This window comes from Trifolium pratense, linkage group LG3 (assembly GCF_020283565.1).
Source record: "Trifolium pratense cultivar HEN17-A07 linkage group LG3, ARS_RC_1.1, whole genome shotgun sequence".
In the NCBI taxonomy this organism is placed as follows: Eukaryota; Viridiplantae; Streptophyta; class Magnoliopsida; order Fabales; family Fabaceae; genus Trifolium; species Trifolium pratense.
Window position 1 is genome coordinate 53897483 of NC_060061.1, and position 22798 is coordinate 53920280.

Sequence of the window (22798 nt, forward strand, 5' to 3'; positions counted from 1 at the left end):
TTTATTAAAAAATAATACAATTTTGTCTTAACTGGGATTCGAACCCACAAACCTTCAATGCAAGGCAATATTTCCAACCACTATGGCAAGTATACCAATTGTGATTAAAATTATGTGCAATAATTGATAAGCACCATCAATTTTAAAAGTATATCATATCAAAATTATTGTTGACTATATTATTCATCACGAAATATTTTTATGTCTTTCCTGATCAATGATTTTTTTCTACCGGATCATAAATTTAGAGAATAATTATCATGTGAGATTTGGAAAGTTATTATCACGTGTAATTTGAAAAGTTATTATCAAACTCAATTCTGCTAAATCAATTTTTTTTGTAATACAACCAAACATAACCATAGTCATGTCACTAATCACATTCATTATTTTGATTTTAACATTGCAGATTTAATATTAACCGATGATCAATTGATGTACAATATGCACTACCAGACCAATTGTGATTTAAATTATGTCCACAAAGTGTTAAGCTCCATCAACTTTCATAGGAAAGATTTTATACGACAATTAAGCACCATCAATTTTCATTGCACAATTTAAACAATTAAAAACCAATAATCTCTTATATTATAAGCTTGCTAACATAAGTTAACCCTAAACCAAATTTTTTCCCCTCTCATTTTCTCTTTCTTTTTATTGCAGCTTTATATTAAAAAAATACAGATTTGTCATCGAACCTACATCCCTTACTTACAATAAAATCTTTCAACCGCTAAAACATGTGCTTCAATTATGAAAGAATTTAGGAATCCTAATATGTTAACCCCGTTTTCAATAAATTTGAACGGCGGAATTAATCGCAATTTTTTTTATTTATGGATGTCTACTTAAGTTTATGTTCTTGATTATGTCTTTAATTTTTTTTTTAACCTTTAATTATCATCAATTTTTTAACCTTTAGTTATCAGCAATTTTTTTTAATAAGTAAACAAAACGATGGAGTTCCAAAATTATTTAAAAAATATATAAAATATAAAATAAGCACATAAACAAATATAGAATAATTAGTCCATGAAATTCCCTATACTACTCTTATTGAAAATGCTCTTAGAATTTTTTTATTTTATTTTTTTATTGTTACATATTACACCTAATTAGACTCATGCACCGCATGGGTCAAAGTTCTAGTATTATAAGCTTGTATACACAAGCAAATTCTAAACCCTAATTTGTTTTCCCAGTTTTCCCTCCATTTTATCTTGCAATTTTTATTAAAAAATAATACAATTTTGTCTTGACTAAGATTCGAACCCGCAACCTTTTAATGCAAGGCAATATTTCCAACCACTATGGCAAGTATACCAATTGTGATTAAAATTATGTGCAATAATTGATAAACATCATCAATTTTAAAAGTATATCATATCAAAATTATTTTTTGACGCAAATCATGTCAAAATTATTGTTGACTATATTATTCATCACGAAATATTTTTATGTCTTTCCTGATCAATGATTTTTTTTCTACCGGATCATAAATTTAGAGAATAATTATCATGTGAGATTTGGAAAGTTATTATCATGTGTGTTTTGGAAAGTTATTATCAAACTCAATTCTGCTAAATCAATTTTTTTTCCAATACAATCAAACACAACCATAGTCATGTCAAATCACATTCATTATTTTGATTTTAACAATGCAAATTTAATATTAACCGATGATCAATTGATACAATATGCACTAGCAGATATTGAGATGATGTTACGTAGTTGTGTGAAGAGTTTAAAAGATTATCCCCCAATGCTTAGAGCAGACACATCATTAGTTCCTGATATACAAAATAGTTTAATACACGACGAATTGAATTATAACAGACAATCATTAGTCGAGGAACATGTTAGATTGATGTCAACTATGACTTCAGAGCAACGTAAGTATATGACACAATCATGACAAGAGTTAACGAAAACAAACCTGATGTGTTTTTTCTTTATGGTTATGGCGGTACATGGAAGACATTTATCTGGAGGGTCATGTCAGCCGCATAACGCTCAAAAGGTGAGATAGTTTTAACAGTTGCCTCAAGTGGGATCGCTGCATTGCTTATACCTGGCGGTAGAACAGCACATTCAAGGTTTTGTATTCTTCTAAGCATTACGCTCAAAAGGTGAGATAGTTTTAACAGTTGCCTCAAGTGGGATCGCTGCATTGCTTATACCTGGCGGTAGAACAACACATTCAAGGTTTTGTATTCCTCTAAATGTTGATGAGTTTTCAACATGTACCATAGTTCCTAAAAGCCCTTTGGCGCTATTAATACAAAAAGCAAAGCTCATTATATGGGATGAAGCACCAATGATGCACAAACACTATTTCGAAGCTGTTGGTCGAACTTTAAAATATATTCTTAAGTCTGTTGATGAAAAAAATAAACACATTTCCTTCGGTGGAAAAGTTGTTGTTTTTGGCGAAGATTTTAGACAAATTCTACCAATAATACCAAAAGGTACAGGGCCAGAAGTTGTTCATGCTACTATTAATTCTTCGGTTCTTTGGAATTTTTGTGAAGTTTTAACATTGAGTAAAAACATGAGGCTTCTCGGTGGTGCTTCGAGTGCAGACGTTGAACAAAGACGATTGTTTTCTGAATGGGTTTTGGGTGTTGGCGATGGAGAAATTGGAGATGACAACGACGATGATTTAAAACTTGACATTCCATCAGATTTATTGATTCCAAATTCAGGTGATCCTCTTGCTTTTATCGTTGAAAGCACATATCCCCAACTTTTACAAAACATGAACGATATAATGTATTTCCAAAATAGAGTTATACTAGCTCCTAAAAATTTAATAGTCGACAAAATAAATTATTATATGTTGGATTTAATTCCTGGTGAAGAAAAAACATATTTGAGTTATGATACTCCACTCACACAAAATGTAGACGATCAAACAGTGGATGATGTTCATACTCCCGAATTTTTGAACACGATTTCTACATCGGGACTTCCAAATCACAAGTTGAGACTTAAAGTTGGAGTTCCAGTTATGCTATTAAGGAATTTGAATCAAAAATTAGGATTATGCAAAGGAACAAGACTTATTATTACGAGATTGGGAAAACGTGCTCTTGAAGGAAAAATTATTTCAGGAAGTAATATTGGTGATCAGGTTTTCATACCTAGATTTTCTCTGACACCATCTGATGTGAGAATTCCTTTTAAATTTCAACGGAGACAATTTTCTATAATGATTTATTTTGCGATGACTATTAATAAGAGTCATGGACAATTTTTAAAGCATGTTGGGATATATCTTTCGTCGCCAGTGTTTTCACATTGTCAGTTGTATGTTGCAATTTCAAGAGTTACTTTTAGAAAAGGATTAAAAATATTGATCATCGATGACGACAGTGAAGATACGACTAAGACTTCGAATGTGATCTATAAGGAAGTCTTCCGTAATATAACATAATTTTCTTTGTATGAATATTTATCCAAAATTATTTTTAAACTATCGTTTAATGTTACTCAACTTTTTTCATATACCTTACATTATTGGAATTATCATATCTTATTTAATCATTATATATATATATATATATATATATATATATATATATATATATATATATATATATATATATATATATATATATCTTATAGCTAATCAGACCCGTGCACCGCACGGGTCGATGTTCTAGTTATTAAAATACTTTATGTTGTTTTAAAGATTCACTACCAAAAAAAAAAGCGCTAATTTTCAGGAGGTTTTTACCAATGTAGCGGGGGTTTTAAACCTTGTAAATTAAGATTCACTACATGTCATAACTGAACCTAACAGAAATAGCAGTGTTAGAATATGATGCACATTTTTAGAATTTACTATAATTCATTAGTAAGTTGTAAAATAATTAATAGTAATCAAGTGATTATGTACACTTGTATTGAACTTTCTAGAATACTTGAGTAGTTGGTAGTAAAAATAATTAGTAGACTTCTATTAGGACATATCATGAAGGATGTAGAATATGTCATCCACACCTATAAATATGTAACCTTATGCACAATGTAATTTAAGCCTTTGAGATGCAATGACAATAATAATAACATTGAAGCTTCACCATGCTACTACTACTACTCTCCTCCTACAATAAGATGATTACTATACCTCTTGTCCCATGTTACTAATACTTCAATACTAGCTATCACACTACACACTACTATCATTCAACTATCAACTATAGTCATCTACACTAGCAAACTATTTTCCTAACTATCACTACTACCTCAACTTCTAACAAGCAGTATACTATACATGTAGAATCAAGAAAGGATCCCGGAGAACATTTGAAACTTGTCATAAAAGAACAAGACACGAAAGAAGATATTCAAGAACTCCATAGCTTCAACACTAAAGAGAATGTCAAGACAAATGGAGCCATTAAAGATTTTGAATCACGGCCAAACTTTTTTCTTTATGGAGAAAATGAAAGGAACTATTAAAGATTTTGAACCAAGACATAACTTTTTTCTTTGCGGAGACAATGGGATTGATGCAAAGAAAAACATTAAAGATTTTGAACAAAGACCTAATTTTTTCCTTTTTGGAGACAATCAGATTGATGCAAAAGAAAACAAAGAAACCTCGAATATTTTGAACCAAGACTTAATTTTTTCCTTTATGGAGACAGCCAGATTGATGCAAAGAAAAACAAAGGAACCGTTAAAGAGTTTGAACCAAAACCTAACGTTATCCTTTACGGAGACAATGAGATTGATGTTGAGAAAAAGAAGGATGCGCGCATAAATGTGTCGCTAAATATCATAAAGAAAATGTTAACATGTGTCATTTAGACACTTGTTAGCAATATCTATATAATCATGAAATAGAATACGACTTATACATATTTATATAAGTTGTTGCCTCTGCATTCAAATGATTACTAAGTACCCTTTTGTCTTAAATATAAGTAAAAGTTAAAATGTATTTGACTCAAATTTAGACTAAATACGTTTTGACTTTTGCTTATATTTAAGATTGGAGAGAGTAAGCTTTTTGAATAATTGTATTTACCAAGAACTTAGAACTACTTAGCCTTGATCATTGATGTATATAATATATCATATCTTTTTGTCAATATACAAAATGATGCCTCATGATCGTATGATCTTATACAATAGTAGCTTCCACAATCAAATTTAATACAATAGCACAACCATTCTAAGGCTTAAAAACATACCTGGAGTACATTTGATTTGTCAACTTCATAATGTATTGTTAAAAATTTGAAGTAAACATTATGAAATCAGTGTGTGCAATTCAAAGCATGTATTTCAAAAAACATAGTAATGTCTAGGCATAACATCTAAAGTAATGCATGATGGTGAACTATATATAAAATGAAAAGATTATAAAAACCACAAACGAAATAAATAAATAAATGAAAATAACTAATTTCTCAAGCTGTAGAATCAAATGATCATTAATCAACAATGATTCATGAAGTCAAAAATAATCAAAATAGCAGCAAAATAAATATCATAAATAGAAATGACCATATATGTTTTAACTTTTCATTAAATCTCATGCTAAAGTGACATAGCACCACATTTACATCCTAGCATTAGAAACAAGGTGATATCAAACTCTCAATGCAAACTTCTAGGATGTATTCAAACTCGATAAACTTTGAAGTGTCATTTTTATAATTACAATTGTAAGAAATATAATTCCATCTGACATCAATATTATTCTCTTGCCACCTCCGACACCTAAGCAACACTCTGTCATCCTCAAAAATATACTTTGGGTGAATATTGTAATAAGATGATGTACAATGATTGTAAGAAATAGTGAACAATTTAGTCCAAGACTCTTTATTTCCATATTCCTTCATAACCCAAACATCTTCACGAGAAATCAAACACAAGCAGTCCCTGAAAACACTCAATTGTAATGCATATTGATCTACCTCACCAGAATCATCAGGTAGCAAAACCTTTTGATAAGACTCATTCCCCAAATCAAGAGAAGCAATAAAACATTGACCTTGCATGATATTTGTATAAACCAACCAATTAATTTTGCCACTCGCATATTGCCCCAATTTCTGAACAAAGACACCAGCAAAAGGAAACATGGAAACACTTTTCCATGAATCGGTACCCAAAGTATGAACCTTCACTTCATTCTCGCTAAAATAATTACCAGTGTTATGAATATTATCAAATGCAAGTAACACAACCACAACCTTGTAAATATCACTAATTGGATCATGTCCGAACCCAGACATCCCCAAATGGTAGCGTTCCACAATCGGTTTTCTAACAGGTGGCAATTCTTTAAATTTTCTAATGGAAGGGTTCCACAATCGAACCAGAAATAAGTCACCACCACCTTCTTCTGCGAGACAAAGGATGCCATTGCAAGAACCAAGGAAGAGAACATAACCTTTCGAAGGAAGATCTATCTGTGCGATCGAGACAGAGGAGTTGAGTGAGTAAGACTTGAGGACGCGTTTTGGAAAGCAGTGGTTGTCTAAGCCATGCAGGTTGAATGTGGTTGAAAGAGCAAGATGCTTTTTGGCGAATTTGGGATCGGAGATTAGAGATTTCCACAATTTGCAGACGCATCGCAGTTGAAGGAGTTGTTTCACCGGTAACCTACTTAGTATTTCTGGAATGAGATCGAAAGGAAGAGTGGGAAGTGACGGCAGTGATGTTAGGGTTCCGGTTAAATTCCGTCTATTAGTTGAGATATTTTTTTTGTTTATAACAGAGAAGAGGATCGAACATAAGATCTTTAACATATTAATCAAACCCGTCACCGTTAAACTAAACCTACTGGCTTGACTATTAGTTGAGATTGTTTCTTCGAAGTCGTCAAAAAACTGAATTTGAATCCTTTTCATTGGAAATTTTCTAAAAATTTCAACTCTGTAAAGTGTAGTAGCTAGTGCCGACGGCAATTTGTGAGAATGGATTAAAACACATGCATAAGGTAAGCATATCACTTTGGATTTTATTTTATAATTTGATTTACGATTTTTTTTTTTTATAGAAATTGCCCTTTATGGTAAGAATTGGAAATTAACAACAAATATATGCATAAATTTAGGAAAAGAACAAAAAAAAAATTATATATGCATAAAAATAGAAAAAAAAAATAGATATATGAATCTAAGCCTAAAAATACGGAAAAATTACAAAAAAAAAAAAGTTTACTAAAAATAGAAACAATAAAAATTTATATATGAATTTATGCATAAAACTAGAGGAAAAAAACAAAAATAATAAAAAGATTATAGAACATTTAGTCGGAACCAACTACTGATCTATTCTTCTATACTTTTTTTTTTTAATGGCAAAATATATATAATATATAGAAATAAAGAACATAAACGAGATACAAACAAGTCCACAAAGAGGAGTGGAAGGTACAAGAAGTACTAAAAACCCCAGACAAAATATATGCAAGGGTATAAAAAGCTCCGACATAAAAAACACTCCTAAGAAAATAAGCACCGCCAAAAAGGAGAGAAAGAGAATAACACCAATAAAAGAAGGCAAGAAACAGACCTCAACTCCATGAATACCGTGAAGACTGAGGTTCACCACAACACAAACTCTAACGGCTCCAGTACCAAGAATGTTGCACCTCCCAGTCATAGAAAGAGCAAGGGTTACCAGGATTTTTTGTCATATACCACCTTCAAGAGAGAAGTTTCACCCTATCGACCAAGTATTCTTCTATACCTATATATATATATATACTAGGAAGCACGCACACCTCTATGATTAGGCGTGTCGCGGTGTCCGACACTCATATGACACTTCTATGACACGTGTCGGATAGCTCAGATCGATGTCCAAAAAACTCAATTTTTTCTTTACTTTGACACTCCTTTGATCGGTGTCTGACACCTGTAAAATACTCATATGACATTTGTCCAACAAATTATTTGTTTATACTCTCATTAGGCACATATCAGACATATCTAAAAGAGTTAAAGACGTATCGAAACAACAATATTGTTCAATGAGGGATTGAAGACATTACATTTTGATTACAATATTTAGTTTTTTGGATAGTAGATAGATAAAGGTAAAATATCATCATATCTTGTTTTAAAACATTTTTTAAGAAATAACTTTCTTAACTTATATTTATATTTATATATTTTGATTCTCAATTTATATTTTTTACAAATATATAACGGTGTCGATGTCCTATATTTTTTACATTTGTGGTGTCGCCGTGTCTGTGTCAGTATCGTGTCGCGGTGTCCGTGTCAGAGTTCATGCTTCATATCCTATATATAAAGAGGATATAAAAAAATAAAGTACTCATCATAACATAAGACATGTTTTTTTATTTGAGATAAGTTTAAATAATAGAAAATATGGACCACACAGACAGGTGTTAGCCGCTAGTAATAATAATAACAATAGTTATTATGTACTAGTATTATTTTTTATGGTTTATATAAGTTAATTATTGAGAAAATCTTAGATGAAGTCGAACCTAATACAATAACCATAGATAGATCCAATGATAATACGATACCTCATTTAAAAAATTAAAATCTAAAATTAATATGGCTACTACTTCAAGTTCAATACAAAAAGAATTATCTCAAATCTATGAAAATTACTTCAAAAACTAGCCGCCGTCATAAACGTACCCACGAAATTTACTTGTATCATAACAAACGTGTTTAATAAATAAAATATTTTACATTAAACTTTTTAGATTCATATGATACTTGAAGCATCTCTAATGAAAGTGTCATAGGGAATTAATTCGTACTCTAAAGAACATGTACCTTAAATTTTGATTTCACTGAACAATGACCCTAACATTTAAGTCAAGATGCTTTAAGTGATTAACAAAGCCTTCACTCACTCTCTAAAAAGAGAGGAAACTAAATTAAACATCTTTTGTTATAGAATGAAGTCACTAGGAAAAACCAAGCACAAAAAGCAAATGTAATGAAAATCTTCATAACTTTATTAATTTCATATATTGGATAATTCAAAGAAATATTAAGACAATCAGACCAAACTTTCATATATTGAATATAAAAAGTCGAAAGTTGTACAGAGGCAGAGCAATGGGTGAAGGAAAGATGTTATGACAGGGAATGTGATATGCAATGGTAGCAACTCTGAGATTGTAAATCTTGTTCTAGGAAAGCTACTAAAACTTTTGAACTTAGATTTTTCATTCCTAATGCAAGTTCTAGTAGTGACGACGATATGCTAAAAGAGACGAGCCATTGAAAGTTTTGGACAGTAGTAAAAATCCTATTTCCGGTACAAATCTTGAAAGATCGTCTTCACAACATACGATACGACAGTGAAACTATTTGAAGATTTAAAACATTGCATATCTATGGTAGCAAAATTTATTCAGAAAAAGAATGTCCAACACCAACACATTATTATGGCATGATCAACTTAGTAATCTCAAAACAACTTCATAATGTATTTGTAAAGATTTGAAGTAAACATTATGAAATTTGTGCAGTTCAAAGCTAGTAATGCAGGATTGTAAATTATATAAAATGAAATGCATGATAAAAACCTCAAACAAATAAATAAATGAAAATAACTATAATTTCTCAAACTGTAAATTCAAATGACCATTAAATAAATAACAATGATTCATGAAGTAACCAATAATCAAACTCTTAACACAGACTTCTGGGATATTTTCAAACAATATCAAATTTGAAGTGCCATTTCTAAAATTGTAAACAATATACTTATGCGGCCAACCCCCTATACACTTAATCAGCACTTAGTCATCCTCAAAAACATATTTGACCTTAATATATTTCCCCTTAATATAAGGATAAGATGATGTGAAAGAATCTAGCGTGTTAGAAATAGTAAACAATTTAATCCAAGACTCTTTATTTTCATATTCCTTCATAGCCCAAATATCTTCACCGGAAATCATGCACAAACGATCCCTATAAACACTCAATGCATCTATCTTACTAAAATCAGGTAGCAAAACCTCTTGATAAGACTCTTCTCCCAAATCAAGAGAAGCAATAAAACATCGACCGTTCCTCCGAGCCAACCAATTAATCGTGCCTCTCACAAATTGCCCTGATAGCTGAATAGGGACACCAGCAAAAGGAAACACTGAAATATTTTTCCAGGAATCAGTACCTAAAGTATGAATCTTCACTTTATTCTTGAAACAAGCACAACCTTGTAATTATCATTTACCGGATCATATCCGAATCCATACATCCTTTCATAGTGACTAAAATTTTGTGGCTCTACAAGAGGGGGCAATTCCTTAAATTTTCTAATGGAAGGATTCCAAGATTGAATCCTAATCGAGTCTGCACATTCATTGGCAAGACAGAGAATGCCATTGCATGATCCAACGAAGTAAACATTACGATTCAAAGGAAGTCCGAGCTGGGAAATGTTGGTAGTGGTGACGTTGGTGAGGACAGAGTCATCGCGTGAGTAAGATGTGATGGTGATGTATATGTGAAAGTAGCTTAGGCAGTGGAGGCTGTATGTGGTTGCTGAAAGACTGAGATGTTTCTTGGCGAATTTGGGATCGGTGATTAGAAGCTTCACCGGTAGCCTACTGAGTATTTCAACATTTCCTCTAAAAAAAATATCATGATAATTGTGTTTTGTGAAATGATGCAACAGATGACAGCTCCAAATAACCGAAGCATGCTGTTATCATAGGCAACGCTTTTTTATGTTCATACACACAAAATGTAAAATATCGGCAACAATTTAAAACCGTTGCCTCTACTGTTTTAGGCAACTGTTTTTCAGCCATTGTCTAAAATATCGTTGCCAAAGGTCAAAAATGGTGTAGTGTGTATGTGGTAGTGATATGCATATGGAAGGTTTTTGCTCAAGCAAAAGAAGTATTAAGTGGTTGGGCTGTTGTTCACACTGTCAAAAAACATACAGCAGTGCCTCACGTTGAGTCGTTGACGATACAAAGTTGAGGTGGAAAAAATCTAAGTCGGGTACTTAATTTTAAATGTAACATTGACATTTGACACCTCTTTTTCGCCTCATAACAATAGAACAGAAATTTGAATGAGTATTAGAGATGACGAATGACGATTTTTAACTTGCAAAAAATAGAGTGGTTTGCACCTAAGAGAAGGGGGAAAGAATACTCTCATTTCAGCAGGAGAAAGTTTTGAACATGGATTTTTCCCTCCTGATTGAAGCGCATGTAGTGGCAGTGAGTGGATATGTTAAAATATGTTACTACAATTTGACTTCAAAAAAAAGTTGTTTGGGTTGCTAACAAGTAACAACTATGAAGCACCGACATGATAGGACAGTGAAACTTATTTTAAGTAATAAATGCCACATATACATTTCTTACAAGCATGAAAATGGGTGAAAGTTTGGCATTAACTTCACCGACAAGTTATGAAGAGCCTGCAGCAGGAAACTTTTTTATTTTGAACAAGATCAAGGAGAGAATCAATATATTATATTTATATGGCAGAGATCCATCAAGTATTGTTAAAGTAGTGCATCAGTGAAATGTCTTATTAGTTGTCAAATTTCACCATGAGAATATCCCCCAAAAAACATTGTTCCCTTTCTGATTGTATATCACTATTTTAATCACTATATAGCAGCAACTCAGGGTTGGTTATGACTTACTGGGTTCAACTTCACAAGGTTAACATGAGTGACTTCTATATACTTAGTTCTTATCACTTGCTTATTCCTAACATCCTCATGGGCAGCAACGTAACGAATTTTGAATCACACTTTGACATTAAAACATGGCTTGGTTATTTGAATTTTCTTGCCTATTTGGAGTTTAGCTTCAACAATAAAATCTGATACAATAGCACAACCATTCTAAGGTTTAAAACATTACATATCATCTATGGTCTCGACTATAATTTGCACAAAGAACATATTTTGCTTTCCTAACCTTCTCAAAGAAGCAGGCCGCAGGGGCATGATAACATTTGATTTCTTAACTTCATAATTTATTGTTAAAGATTTGAAGTACACATTATGAAGTCAGTATGTGCAATTCAAAGCATGCATTTCAACAAACATAGTAATGTCTTTGGCATAACATCTAAGTCCCTATTTGTGATTTTAGAAATTCTAACCTCAAACCATCTAAACCAATGCATGATTGTGAACTATATATAAAATGAAAAGAGTATAAAAACCTCAAACAAATAAATAAATGAAAATAATTAATTTCTCAAGCTGTAGATTCCAATGATCATTAATAAACAATGATTCATGAAGTAAAAAATAATCAAAATAGCAGCAAAATAAATATCATAAACAGAAATGACCATATATCTTTTTACTTTTCATTAAATCTCATGCTAAAGTGACATAGCACCACATTTACATCCTAGCATTAGAAAGGTGACAAGGTGATATCAAACTCTCAATGCAAACTTCTAGCATGTGTTCAAACTCAATAAACTTTGAAGTGCCATTTTTACAATTACAATGGTAAGAAATATGCTTCCATGTGCCGTCAATACACTCTTGATAACTCCGACAACTCAGCAACACTCTGTCATCCTCAAAAATATATGTTGGGTGAATAATGTAACAAGATGATGTACAATGATGATCTCGCACGTAAGAAATGGTGAACAATTTAATCCAAGACTCTTTATTTCCATATTCCTTCATAACCCAAACATCTTCACCGAAAATCAAGCACAAGCAATCCCTGAAAACACTCAATCGTAATGTATAATTATCTACCTCACCAGAATCATCTGGTAGCAAAACCTTTTGATAAGACTCTTTCCCCAAATCAACAGAAGCAATAAAATATTGACCTTGCATGATATCCGTACAAACCAACCAATTAATTGTGCCACTGACATATTGCCCCAATTGCTGAACAAAGACACCAGCAAAAGGAAACACGGAAACACTTTTCCATGAATCGGTACCCAAAGTATGAACCTTCACTTCATGGTCGCTAAAATAATTACCATTATCTTCAACATTATCGGATGGAAGTAAAACTACCACAACCTTGTAATTATCACTAATTGGATTATATCCGAATCCACTCATCCCCAAATGGTAACTATGTGGTTTTCTAACAGGTGGCAATTCTTTAAATTTTCTAATGGAAGGGTTCCACAATCGAACCAGAAATAAGTCACCACCATCATCTTCTTCTCCGAGACAAAGGACGCCATTGCAAGAACCAAGGAAGCGAACATAACCATTGGAAGGAAGATGTATCTGAGCGATCGAGACGGAAGAGTTGAGTGAGTAAGACTTGAGGACGTGTTTTGAATAATAGTTTTGGTTGTCTATGCCGTGTAGGGTGTATGTGGTTGAAAGATGAAGATGCTTTTTGGCGAATTTGGAATCGGAAATTAGAGATTTCCATAATTTGCAGACGCATCGTAGTTGAAGGAGTTGCTTCACGGGTAACCTACTTAGTATTTCAATAATGAGATCCAAAGGAAGAGTGGGAAGTGATGTTAGGGTTCCGATTAAATTCCTTCTATTAGTTGAGAGTGATGGAGAACAGACGACGGAAAAAATACGAATTTGAATAAATTTCATTGGAAATTTTCTCAATTTTTTAACTCTGTAAAGTTTAACTACCGTCGGCGGCCAATTTGTGAGAACTGAGAACTGATTAAAATATACATAGGTTAAGCATATCACTTTAGATTTTATTTGATAATTTGGTTTTCCATTTTTTTTATTGAAAATTTGCCCTTTATGGTATAATCGGAATTCGGAAATTAACAACAAAAATATATCAACGTAGTATTTTTTTTTTTTTTTGAAATAATCACAGTATTTTATTTTTTTGTTTTGTTTTAGATGAAAGGGTTATCTACTGAAATTAAACTCACATAATTGTGAGATCCCGAATTCGAATCCGGGTCACGACGTCGTCGTCCGGCCTAACAATTTCGATATTTTTTATCGATTCAGCTAGGACGTGTGGGATATCAACGTATTTCTATTATCTACTTCTAATGGTTCCAGGGAAATAAAATTGATTACTATCAAGTTTATTAAGGGTAATGTATTCAATTATGATTTCAAACCTATGTTATTTGTTTTTGTTTGAAGAAACTAAATTAGTCCACTTAAATTAGCACTGGAGAAAATCGAACTTGAGACCAATACCACCAAGCACCGGACCAACCCAAGTGGGTTAGTATCCCTGTGTTATTAACCTTACTTTGTTTTTAATTATATTATCATCTATACTAATTTGAATATTTAGTCTATATTTAGTCTAAAATATATAAAATGTACAATAACCTCGTAACAAATCATGTAGGTAATTTGCGTCAAAAAATTCGCATCAATTGTTTGGAGTATTTGGAAGCAACAAAACAACAAGGTATGTGATAATGTCTTGGATATTGAGTTAGTAAAGAAATACCACACAACATTCTTATAGAGTTATTCCTAATTTTTCTATATTAATTGATTTAAATAATTAATAAATATTGTGGACGATATCTTTTAATTAATAAACTTGATTATTACTAATTTTGAAACACATTGAGTGGGATACTAGTTCATTAATTACATCTTAAAATGTGCCCTTGGGGCACATGTTAGCGGAACCCTTTCTTTTATTAGTCGAGTAAAATGTGTATAACTGGCGTTGACGGAACATTTAGTAGTGACCGAAATGAAATCTAGAGTAAAATGCTTTAAAAATGCTATATTATGGTCTCTACTCTAGTAAATGATAACTGCATTCGATAACTCTAGTCTAACAAAAATTGTCATGATTATTGTGTTTTATGCAATGATGCAACGGATGAAGCTTACATGTGTTTTTTAACTCTCCAAAGAACCGAAGCATTTGGCAAAGAAGATCCTTTTCTCAAGTAATTCATTATGGTGTTGTCTATAACAGAGTCAGAGTGATATAGCAAATGTGGTTTTCTTAATTATACAGCAGTTGCCCAGTGTAAAATCTGCACAATTCGCATCAATTTTTGGAGTATTTGAAAGCAACATAAAAAGGTGTTAGACACACTCAGACAGACAAGCAAAATTTGTTGGAATTGGTGAGAAATGTGTTCAACAATATCATGTCAAATTTCAACTTTATGACTTCATCACTATCAAGCAACACAAGGTTGGTTATGACTAATTGGGTTCAACTTCACAAGATTAACATCAATGGGAGTCCGGGGGAGCTCGGGGATAAACAATGGGTCAATGCTCCAGGACCACAAGAGAGGGAGATGTCACATCCCAACCCAAAACCTTAAGGTGTTAGGTTAATGGTCACCTCTCTTATAAATCCAACATTCTTCTCACACATAGTCGATGTGGTGCTTAAACACTCACACTTAAAACCCAACAATGACTTCTATACATGGTTCTTAACACTTGGTTCCTAACCCTAATGTGCAGCAAAGTAACGAGTTTTGAATCACACTCACATATTAACAATAATCTTAAATAACAAAAGTGCTATATATGGGAAATATCTTAAATACATGGGTCAATCACTATTTAACAATGACATCGAAATCCGGAAACCAACATTAACACTCAAACATACAAGTTTAAGGTTTAAAACATATTCATATCAGTTAGGATAGTAAAATTTATACATAAATAGTCTGAAAACTATAACATGCACAAAGGTAGCTGTCTTACATTAACTATGAGTGATTCTTTTGCTCTCCTAACCTTCACAAAGAACCGGGGGCAAGGTAACATTTCATTTGTTTATTTCATAATATATATTGTGAAAGATTTGAAGCAAACATTTATGAAAGTCGTGCGGCTCAAAGCAAACTTTTCAACAAACATACTAATGACTTGACAAAACATCTTAAGTCATACTTCTGATCTTATAAAATTCTCAAACCATTTAAAGCAATGTATGATGGTGAAATATATAAAATGAAATGCATGATAAGAAAACAAAAGTCTGTAGGGTCTGTCTTACATAAACAGATAAGAACATACTAGCATAACGCCACATCTACATTCTAGCATTAAGAACAAGGTGATATTAAACTTTCAACGCAGATTTCTAAGGTGTTTTCAGACGGAAACGGTAACTCAAAACTTTCGTTTTTAGAATTGTAAACAACCAACTTCCCTATCCCACCCCCTGCAGACCTCACGAACACTTGGCCATCTTCAAAAATATGCATTGCGTTGGTAAAAACCCAAGAAGTACTAGGATCTTGCATGTAAGAAATTGTTAACAATTTGATCCAAGAGTTTGGATTTCCATATTCCTTCCTTATCCAAACATCTTGCCTAGAAATCATGCACAAGCAATCTCTGAAAACACTCAAGTGCAAAGTACTATATCCACCCACACCCACCTTTCCATAATAGGGCAGCAAAATCTTTTTATAAGACTCGTTTCTCAAATCAAGAGAAACAACAAAATAATGATTTTTCCTAGGACAATCTCTAAGCAACAAATGATCTTTAACCAACCAATTAATTGTGCCACTCACATATATCCCCGACCGCCGAAGAGGCTTAATAACAAAAGGGAACTTCAACTTCTGAATGTTTCTCCATAAATTTGTACCTAAAGTATGAACTTTGACATCATTTATTTGTTTTTCTACTAAATTACGACGATCATCAAGTACATCTAATACAACCACAACTTTGTAACTATCACTAACAGGATCATGGCCAAAGCCATACATCTTAAAAGCTGGCTTTTCAAAAGGGGGCAATACCTTCAATTTTCTAATGGAAGGGTTCCACAATTGAATAGTAATCAAATTTTCATAATCCTTCTTAACAAGAAAACAGAGGATGCCATTACAAGAGCCAACAAAGGAAACTCCACGGTGGTTACGAAACTCGAGTTTCGAGGTTATAGCGGTTTGATCGGTCAAAACAGAGTCGATTGTGTAAGAATTGAGAAAGTTCTCGGAGTAGGTTAGGATGTGAACGAGGTGTGTGGTTGACTGGCGAAAATGCTTTTTGATAAAATTAGGATCTGAGATAAGAAAATTCCATGACTTACAGATACATCGGAGTTGAAGGAGGAGCTTCACTGGGAGTTTGCAGAGGATTTCTGGAATGAGATCGAAAGGTAGAGTGGGGGAGAGTGACGGTGGTGATGTTAGGTTTCCGGCGATGGTTTCTTCTGTCAGTAATAATGGAGAAGAAACGACGTCGTTTACTTTGTCGCCCATGTTAGCATAGCATCGATTGGGAAAGTAAGAAAAAAGAGTTTGGCGTGTAAACCTAAAACTCTCTTTTCATAAAAACCAGTCCTTTATAACTTTCTTTGCATGATGATCACTTTTGTACTATTGAAATCTCAGCCGCCACATACAAACAAGAAAACATAATGAGACAAAAATAAAATTTTGTTTTGGTCGTTCTAATTTAATTTAATTTTTTTTTGTGAAGGGGGTCATTCTAAAAGTATAAATTTTTTTTACAATGAGTTGGGGATCGAACACAGGACATATAACATACTACCTAAACTCCTTACCATTACACCAAATCTAGTGACTTTCTAAAAGTATAAATTTTGTTTCTGGGATTTTTTTTACCATTACACCAAATTTAGCGGCTTTCTAAAAGTATAAATTCTGTTTCTGAGATTTTTTTTTATCAGATAGCTTGGTGGATAGAAATTTCAGCTTTAAGATTGATAAATAGGGTGTTCGGAGTTCGAGTTTCGGATACAACTTATAAAATGTGAGGTCTCTTACCCGAACTAAGTTCATAGAGAAAGATAAGTTTGAAATTTTACTCTTATACAGAAAATTTAGTTATAATAGATAAAGGATAATTTATCATTTTGTGTATCTCTCCTTCCCAATTTCTCTACTTATCTCTGCTTCCTCTATATCTTTCGTCTCAATTTCAATCTCTCACTTGAAAAATAATTTTTGACATAGAATTAGGTCTCTTAAAAAAATAATTTTTGACATAGAATTAAGTCATGAACGTGTAAATTCATTCAATTAATTATAGTATTTTATGGGTTATGGGTAAGGTTATGCTCGACATTTACCTACAGGTATTCATGTTTTTAATAATCCACCGCCTGGTTGTTTCAACCTCTTATGTCAAGATTGTGTTGGATTTCGCTTTAATAGTATATTTCATTTGTAATTCGGCCTAACGGCGTCCCTTGTAACAAATTTTTTAATCTCAAAGACTCCGATTTTTAGTTGACAAAATCTCAAATACTACTTGTAAAATAAAAAGAATGTAAACAAATGAAGTATTCTTAAAAATTTTGTGGGTTTTTTTACATTGAGAACAACAAAACTCAATGGTTTGGAATGACAAGAAACACCAACCAATTCTCAATGCGAACATTCCGCAGATATGAATGACTAATCCAAAATCTAGGATTAAATTCAGTTTGTTCTTATATCTTATCCTTGTATAATAGGGTTGCATACATTTTCAAGTAAATATCCCACTGTTTAAGCAAATATCTATAAGCATTGCAACTTATTGATATAGACCAATGTATGCTAGTAGGCATGAGTGTAGAACATACTGAATTTTTTCAACCATTTTAACATGAAACTATTTAATATGTCATAATCTTCTTCCATGTTCAACATTTTGTTTCAACAAACATGTTAAACAAAATATACTTCTAAAACCAATTTACTCTTGATAATATGCTCAAGTGCATACAAAAATCTACGTGAGCATTTGCATCCGGAACCATTAAGTTTACTTCCGAGCAGAAAACGTTTAAAATTAAGATACAATGACAACCAATAACTGTAAGAGGGTTTGAGAAAAGAAAACAAGACTAGAAATATCATTCACTACCACCTGCAGGGCCCACGAGTACTCCTTGAGCAGAACCTTCCTTCTTACCAGATTCATCGTTCACCTCAGCATCAGCCTTCCTCATTCGGATTTTATATTTAGTCTCAAACTCAGTAATTTCCTTTTTCTTCTTTTCCAATGTCTCGTTAAGTCTTGCAACAACCTCTTCAAGTCCTTCTTTATTTCGCTGCACAGCAGGCAATACTTCTTTGATGGTTCTCTCCACGAGCACCCCTCCGATCATTCGATAGCATCGTCTAGATTGGTCAAGGGGCTGAATGGCATTAAGAACCAACGAGTGCTCACTAACTTCCATTTCCAGTTCAGTTATTTTGGTGTAAATTTGGTTGAGGTCTGACCTCATAGCTGCATACATATTTGCAACTGCCTGTTCATTTACTGGCTCCTTGCGATCTTCGGCTTTACTAGCCATGATTCTACACAAATGAAAATAAACTCCTCTCAAGGTAAAGAAAGAAAAGAGAGTACTAACAATAATACACACAGTTCAACCAAAAAATAATAATAATAAAATAAAACACACAGCTATGCTAGGATATTTGTTAAAGGATCTTCAGTGTTTTCTTTCATTTAATTCAAGATAAACTATTCCTTACAGTACCGTCCATACTACGAAACAGAGTAAGATGCAATAACATCTACATCCATAACTGGACAAATAACATGAAAGCAAGTCCAAAAAGATGGTAAAACTTCACACTTTATACATACCTTCTTATAAAATTCGATATAAGAATCTCAGTCAGAAAGAGCTCTTTAATTTCTCAATATTAAATCAAAGTCTACAACTATACATTAGAATGAAAATTGCCTATTGTTTATAGATTGAATACCACTAAGGCTTAGTGAAATTCAATCCAACTAAGGACAGAACTTCGAGAGGTAAATGCATCATTAACCAACACAAACAAATGATGGCAGGAAGGGAACACAATTTTAATAACTAGCACACACAGACAAATAAATTATGAAATTTAAAACTTTCACCTCAATATCATCATTATCAATTTATAGTTTGTTCAAATTCTGCTACGCTACAGTGTTATGGCTGCTATTTGACAACACTTTGTACCATAGCGCATTGCGGAACAATAGTAATTTGTTCAAATTCCACTACACTATAGCACTATAGAGAACTATGGCCGCTATTTGACAACACATGAATTTGGAAATCTCAAGAACTGTTATCATAGTTTTGAAGCACAGACACTAACATCATAATTATAATAGCTTTAAAATTAGATTTTACAAAGTCAAAATGGTACTCGTTACTTCAAATAGAGGGATCAAACACAACGATTTATATAAAACATAATAGTAAATAGAGGAATGTAGTGCAGGTGGCCAGCCACCTAGAAAGCATGTATACAACATGGGGCATGGATGTAATATGACATAGACACATGGATAAAATGAATTGGAAAAATTATAAGACATGACACAGCTATAATACAACACATTAAATTAGGAAACAATACAATTTAAATACGGAGACCAGTATTTAAAAAGTTAGCATCAGCCATTTTAGAGACAATAAAATGTCATTGTTTATCTAATATTGCGGTATTCCCATCTGTATTAGAATAAAGATTCAAAATAAATTGATGAAAAAATCATGAAATACGACTAATGTCTGTGAACTTTCAAACGCCACATGGGTACAGCACGATGCAGCCACTGTTTCAAATATCAATAGAAAGTTTGAGTGAAGAAGTTAGTAGTTACAATTCTATTAGGAGTTTGTTACCGCTATAGATAAGAGGCCACATAGAGTTACTTGCCCATTTTGAAACATTGATTGTGATGAGCAGTGATGAAGGAACAGAGACTGAGAGGACGGACAAAAACCTTGAAACAGAAACAGAGATGAGCAGCGACGAAGGAACAGAGCTGGGATGAAGGAACTCGAAGAAGGAACAGAGCGATGAAGGAGAAGGAAGAAAACAGAAAGCAGCACAATTCACTCTTAATCACGAGATATAAAGATATTAGGGCACCAAAGGGGTGCGAAATATACCCTCAACTTATTGAAACAATTTCCAAAATTATAGTTTTCTGTAAATTTTCCTCCCAAAAAACAATAGCGGCCCTCTAACCGCTATGAGACTTCCATCCACAACACTGTTTTTCGTGGCTCCTATGACCGCTACTTTCACTGGCGCTTCGTAGCCCTATGGCTTAGCAGTGGAGGGTCTTGACGCCAAGATATGCCGCTATTAACATCATAGTCAGCAAGTTTGTTATAACTATGTTACAAGTGGACATAAGGGCAATGAGGAGAGGTGCACATCAACGAACGAGTTTAAGAATATATAACTGAATTGTGTGTAAGAAAAAAGTGTGTGGAATGTGTGAGAAATAAAACTTCTCCCCTCTCCCTCTTGATCATTGTTGATAGTTCAATAAAATAGTAACCTAATTATGTTAACATTTTAGTGTCATTAAATTTTCCAGCTAGGAGCTACGGAAGAATTGGGACCTGTTGTGGGTTTAACGAAAGCAGCCTTATCTTGCATTTACAAGAGGCTGATTCCACAAGTCAAGCCTATAACTACTTAGTACATATTTAGAATCTCTTAGAACTTAATATTTTGGTATTTTTAGGGTTTAGAATATATTTTGCATCTATTATTGATTCTAACTTGAATCTAAGTTTTGCAGTTTTTGCCTCAAAATGTGATTTCTCCATTCAAATTAATTCACTTTCACATGAACATATCCAAACTTAAATCATTTTGATCTTAAAGTAACTTTAACTAAAATCAATTTTTGCCACCGTATAACCAAACACAATCACATAAAGCAGCCACAACTTTTCACCAAGAATCTGTCAACAATTACTAATATATGACAGCAACCAGATAGTAATAACTTTCCTAAATTCTATTCTTTCAAAAACCTCTCTAGGGAAGCTCCTAAAAATAAACAAAGAGAATGGTACTAACACATTTTCGATTACTCATTCTTATTGAATGAAATTCACCTTAAATCAACCAAATCATCCGAGCCCCACTCTATTTTGGCGCGATCCTATAAATTTGATCTAATAACAAACAGAAATAGGGTTTCCAGCTAGCATTTCTCATTAAATGATTAATTTTCCTAAATTAGCTGAAACACACAAGCACGCCAATTCAAATTCAACTATACAACAACTTCTATAGTATAGTTCAATCTTAAACTAAGCTAAAAAAACACAAAAGTCAATAAACTCAAACTCAAAACCATATCCAACACAAAGAGCTTAACCCTAAGATTTCAATACTATAGAACTCGACTTCTCATTCTTATCGAATGAAATTCACCTTAGATCAACCAAATCATCCGAGCCCCACCCTATGAATTTGATCGAATAACAAACAAAAATAGGGTTTCCAGCTAGCATTTCTTATTAAATGATTAATTTTCCTAAATTAGCTGAAACGCACACACAAGCACACCAATTCAACTAAACAACAACTTCTATAGTATAGTTTAATCTTAAACTGAGCTAAAGAAAACACACAAATCAATAAACCCCAAACAAAAAATTAATAACCTAACTAGTTCAATAAACTCAAAATCATATTCAGCAGAAATAGCTTAAACCTAAGATTATAATTTCAACAACAGCAAAGAACTTAACATTAAAGTGAAGCTTCATTGCTAAAATCAATGTTATAGAAAACTTACACGTCTGATTTGAAGAAAGAAGATGTTAAGAGTAGAAGGACAAACCGAAGAAGCGTTCGTCGTTTTGTTTCGGAATGATTTTGTGAGGGTGCACCGTACCCATTATACCTTAATTTTATGCGATAATAATAAAATAATTGGGCTTTTTCAAGTGAATACAAGATTGTTACTATATGCACCCGTACAACTTACTATCCACACTCATATAATTTTAAAATAAAATAAAATATATAACATGCCATATATGAAAACTAGATTTTATTTTTCGCTAGGAATATGCGACTAGATGTAAAAAAAATATAGGTATTTGACTTGGAAATTGGAGAAAGTA

The 22798-nt window shown here is 32.7% G+C and overlaps 4 protein-coding genes and 1 pseudogene across 5 annotated transcripts; all 5 read right to left on the reverse strand.

Annotated features, from left to right (window-relative positions):
* Positions 1–5538: 5538 nt before the first annotated feature.
* Positions 5539–6932, reverse strand: LOC123914452 (F-box/kelch-repeat protein At3g23880-like). The gene has a single exon (XM_045965612.1). The coding sequence runs from the start codon at positions 6876–6878 to the stop codon at positions 5592–5594; it is 1287 nt and encodes a 428-aa protein (XP_045821568.1). The 5' UTR covers positions 6879–6932; the 3' UTR covers positions 5539–5591.
* A 2648-nt stretch (positions 6933–9580) lies between these two features.
* LOC123915419 lies at positions 9581–10233 on the reverse strand (annotated as a pseudogene).
* Positions 10234–12301: 2068 nt separating this feature from the next.
* Positions 12302–13710, reverse strand: LOC123916491 (F-box/kelch-repeat protein At3g23880-like). Its single transcript, XM_045967961.1, has one exon. The coding sequence runs from the start codon at positions 13555–13557 to the stop codon at positions 12361–12363; it is 1197 nt and encodes a 398-aa protein (XP_045823917.1). The 5' UTR covers positions 13558–13710; the 3' UTR covers positions 12302–12360.
* Positions 13711–15869: 2159 nt separating this feature from the next.
* Positions 15870–17282, reverse strand: LOC123915771 (F-box/kelch-repeat protein At3g23880-like). The gene has a single exon (XM_045967008.1). The coding sequence runs from the start codon at positions 17157–17159 to the stop codon at positions 15984–15986; it is 1176 nt and encodes a 391-aa protein (XP_045822964.1). The 5' UTR covers positions 17160–17282; the 3' UTR covers positions 15870–15983.
* A 1305-nt stretch (positions 17283–18587) lies between these two features.
* LOC123916848 (probable prefoldin subunit 2) lies at positions 18588–22598 on the reverse strand. Of its 2 annotated transcripts, none has more exons than XM_045968411.1 (2): positions 22468–22598; positions 18588–19211 (listed from the first exon to the last, which is right to left on the reverse strand). In XM_045968411.1, the coding sequence occupies exon 2, from the start codon at positions 19205–19207 to the stop codon at positions 18764–18766; it is 444 nt and encodes a 147-aa protein (XP_045824367.1). In that variant the 5' UTR covers positions 19208–19211; positions 22468–22598; the 3' UTR covers positions 18588–18763. The 2 variants fall into 2 exon arrangements, with proteins under 2 accessions (XP_045824367.1, XP_045824368.1); XM_045968412.1 differs by lacking the exon at positions 22468–22598 and adding an exon at positions 22421–22441.
* Positions 22599–22798: the final 200 nt, after the last annotated feature.

What these genes read in the sequence shown, in the direction of transcription:
- LOC123916491 (XM_045967961.1), bottom strand. Translation starts at nt 13,557, where the DNA reads ATGAAATTTATTCAAATTCGTATTTTTTCCGTCGTCTGTTCTCCATCA.
- LOC123915771 (XM_045967008.1), bottom strand. Translation starts at nt 17,159, where the DNA reads ATGGGCGACAAAGTAAACGACGTCGTTTCTTCTCCATTATTACTGACA.
- LOC123916848 (XM_045968411.1), bottom strand. Translation starts at nt 19,207, where the DNA reads ATGGCTAGTAAAGCCGAAGATCGCAAGGAGCCAGTAAATGAACAGGCA.
- LOC123914452 (XM_045965612.1), bottom strand. Translation starts at nt 6,878, where the DNA reads ATGAAAAGGATTCAAATTCAGTTTTTTGACGACTTCGAAGAAACAATC.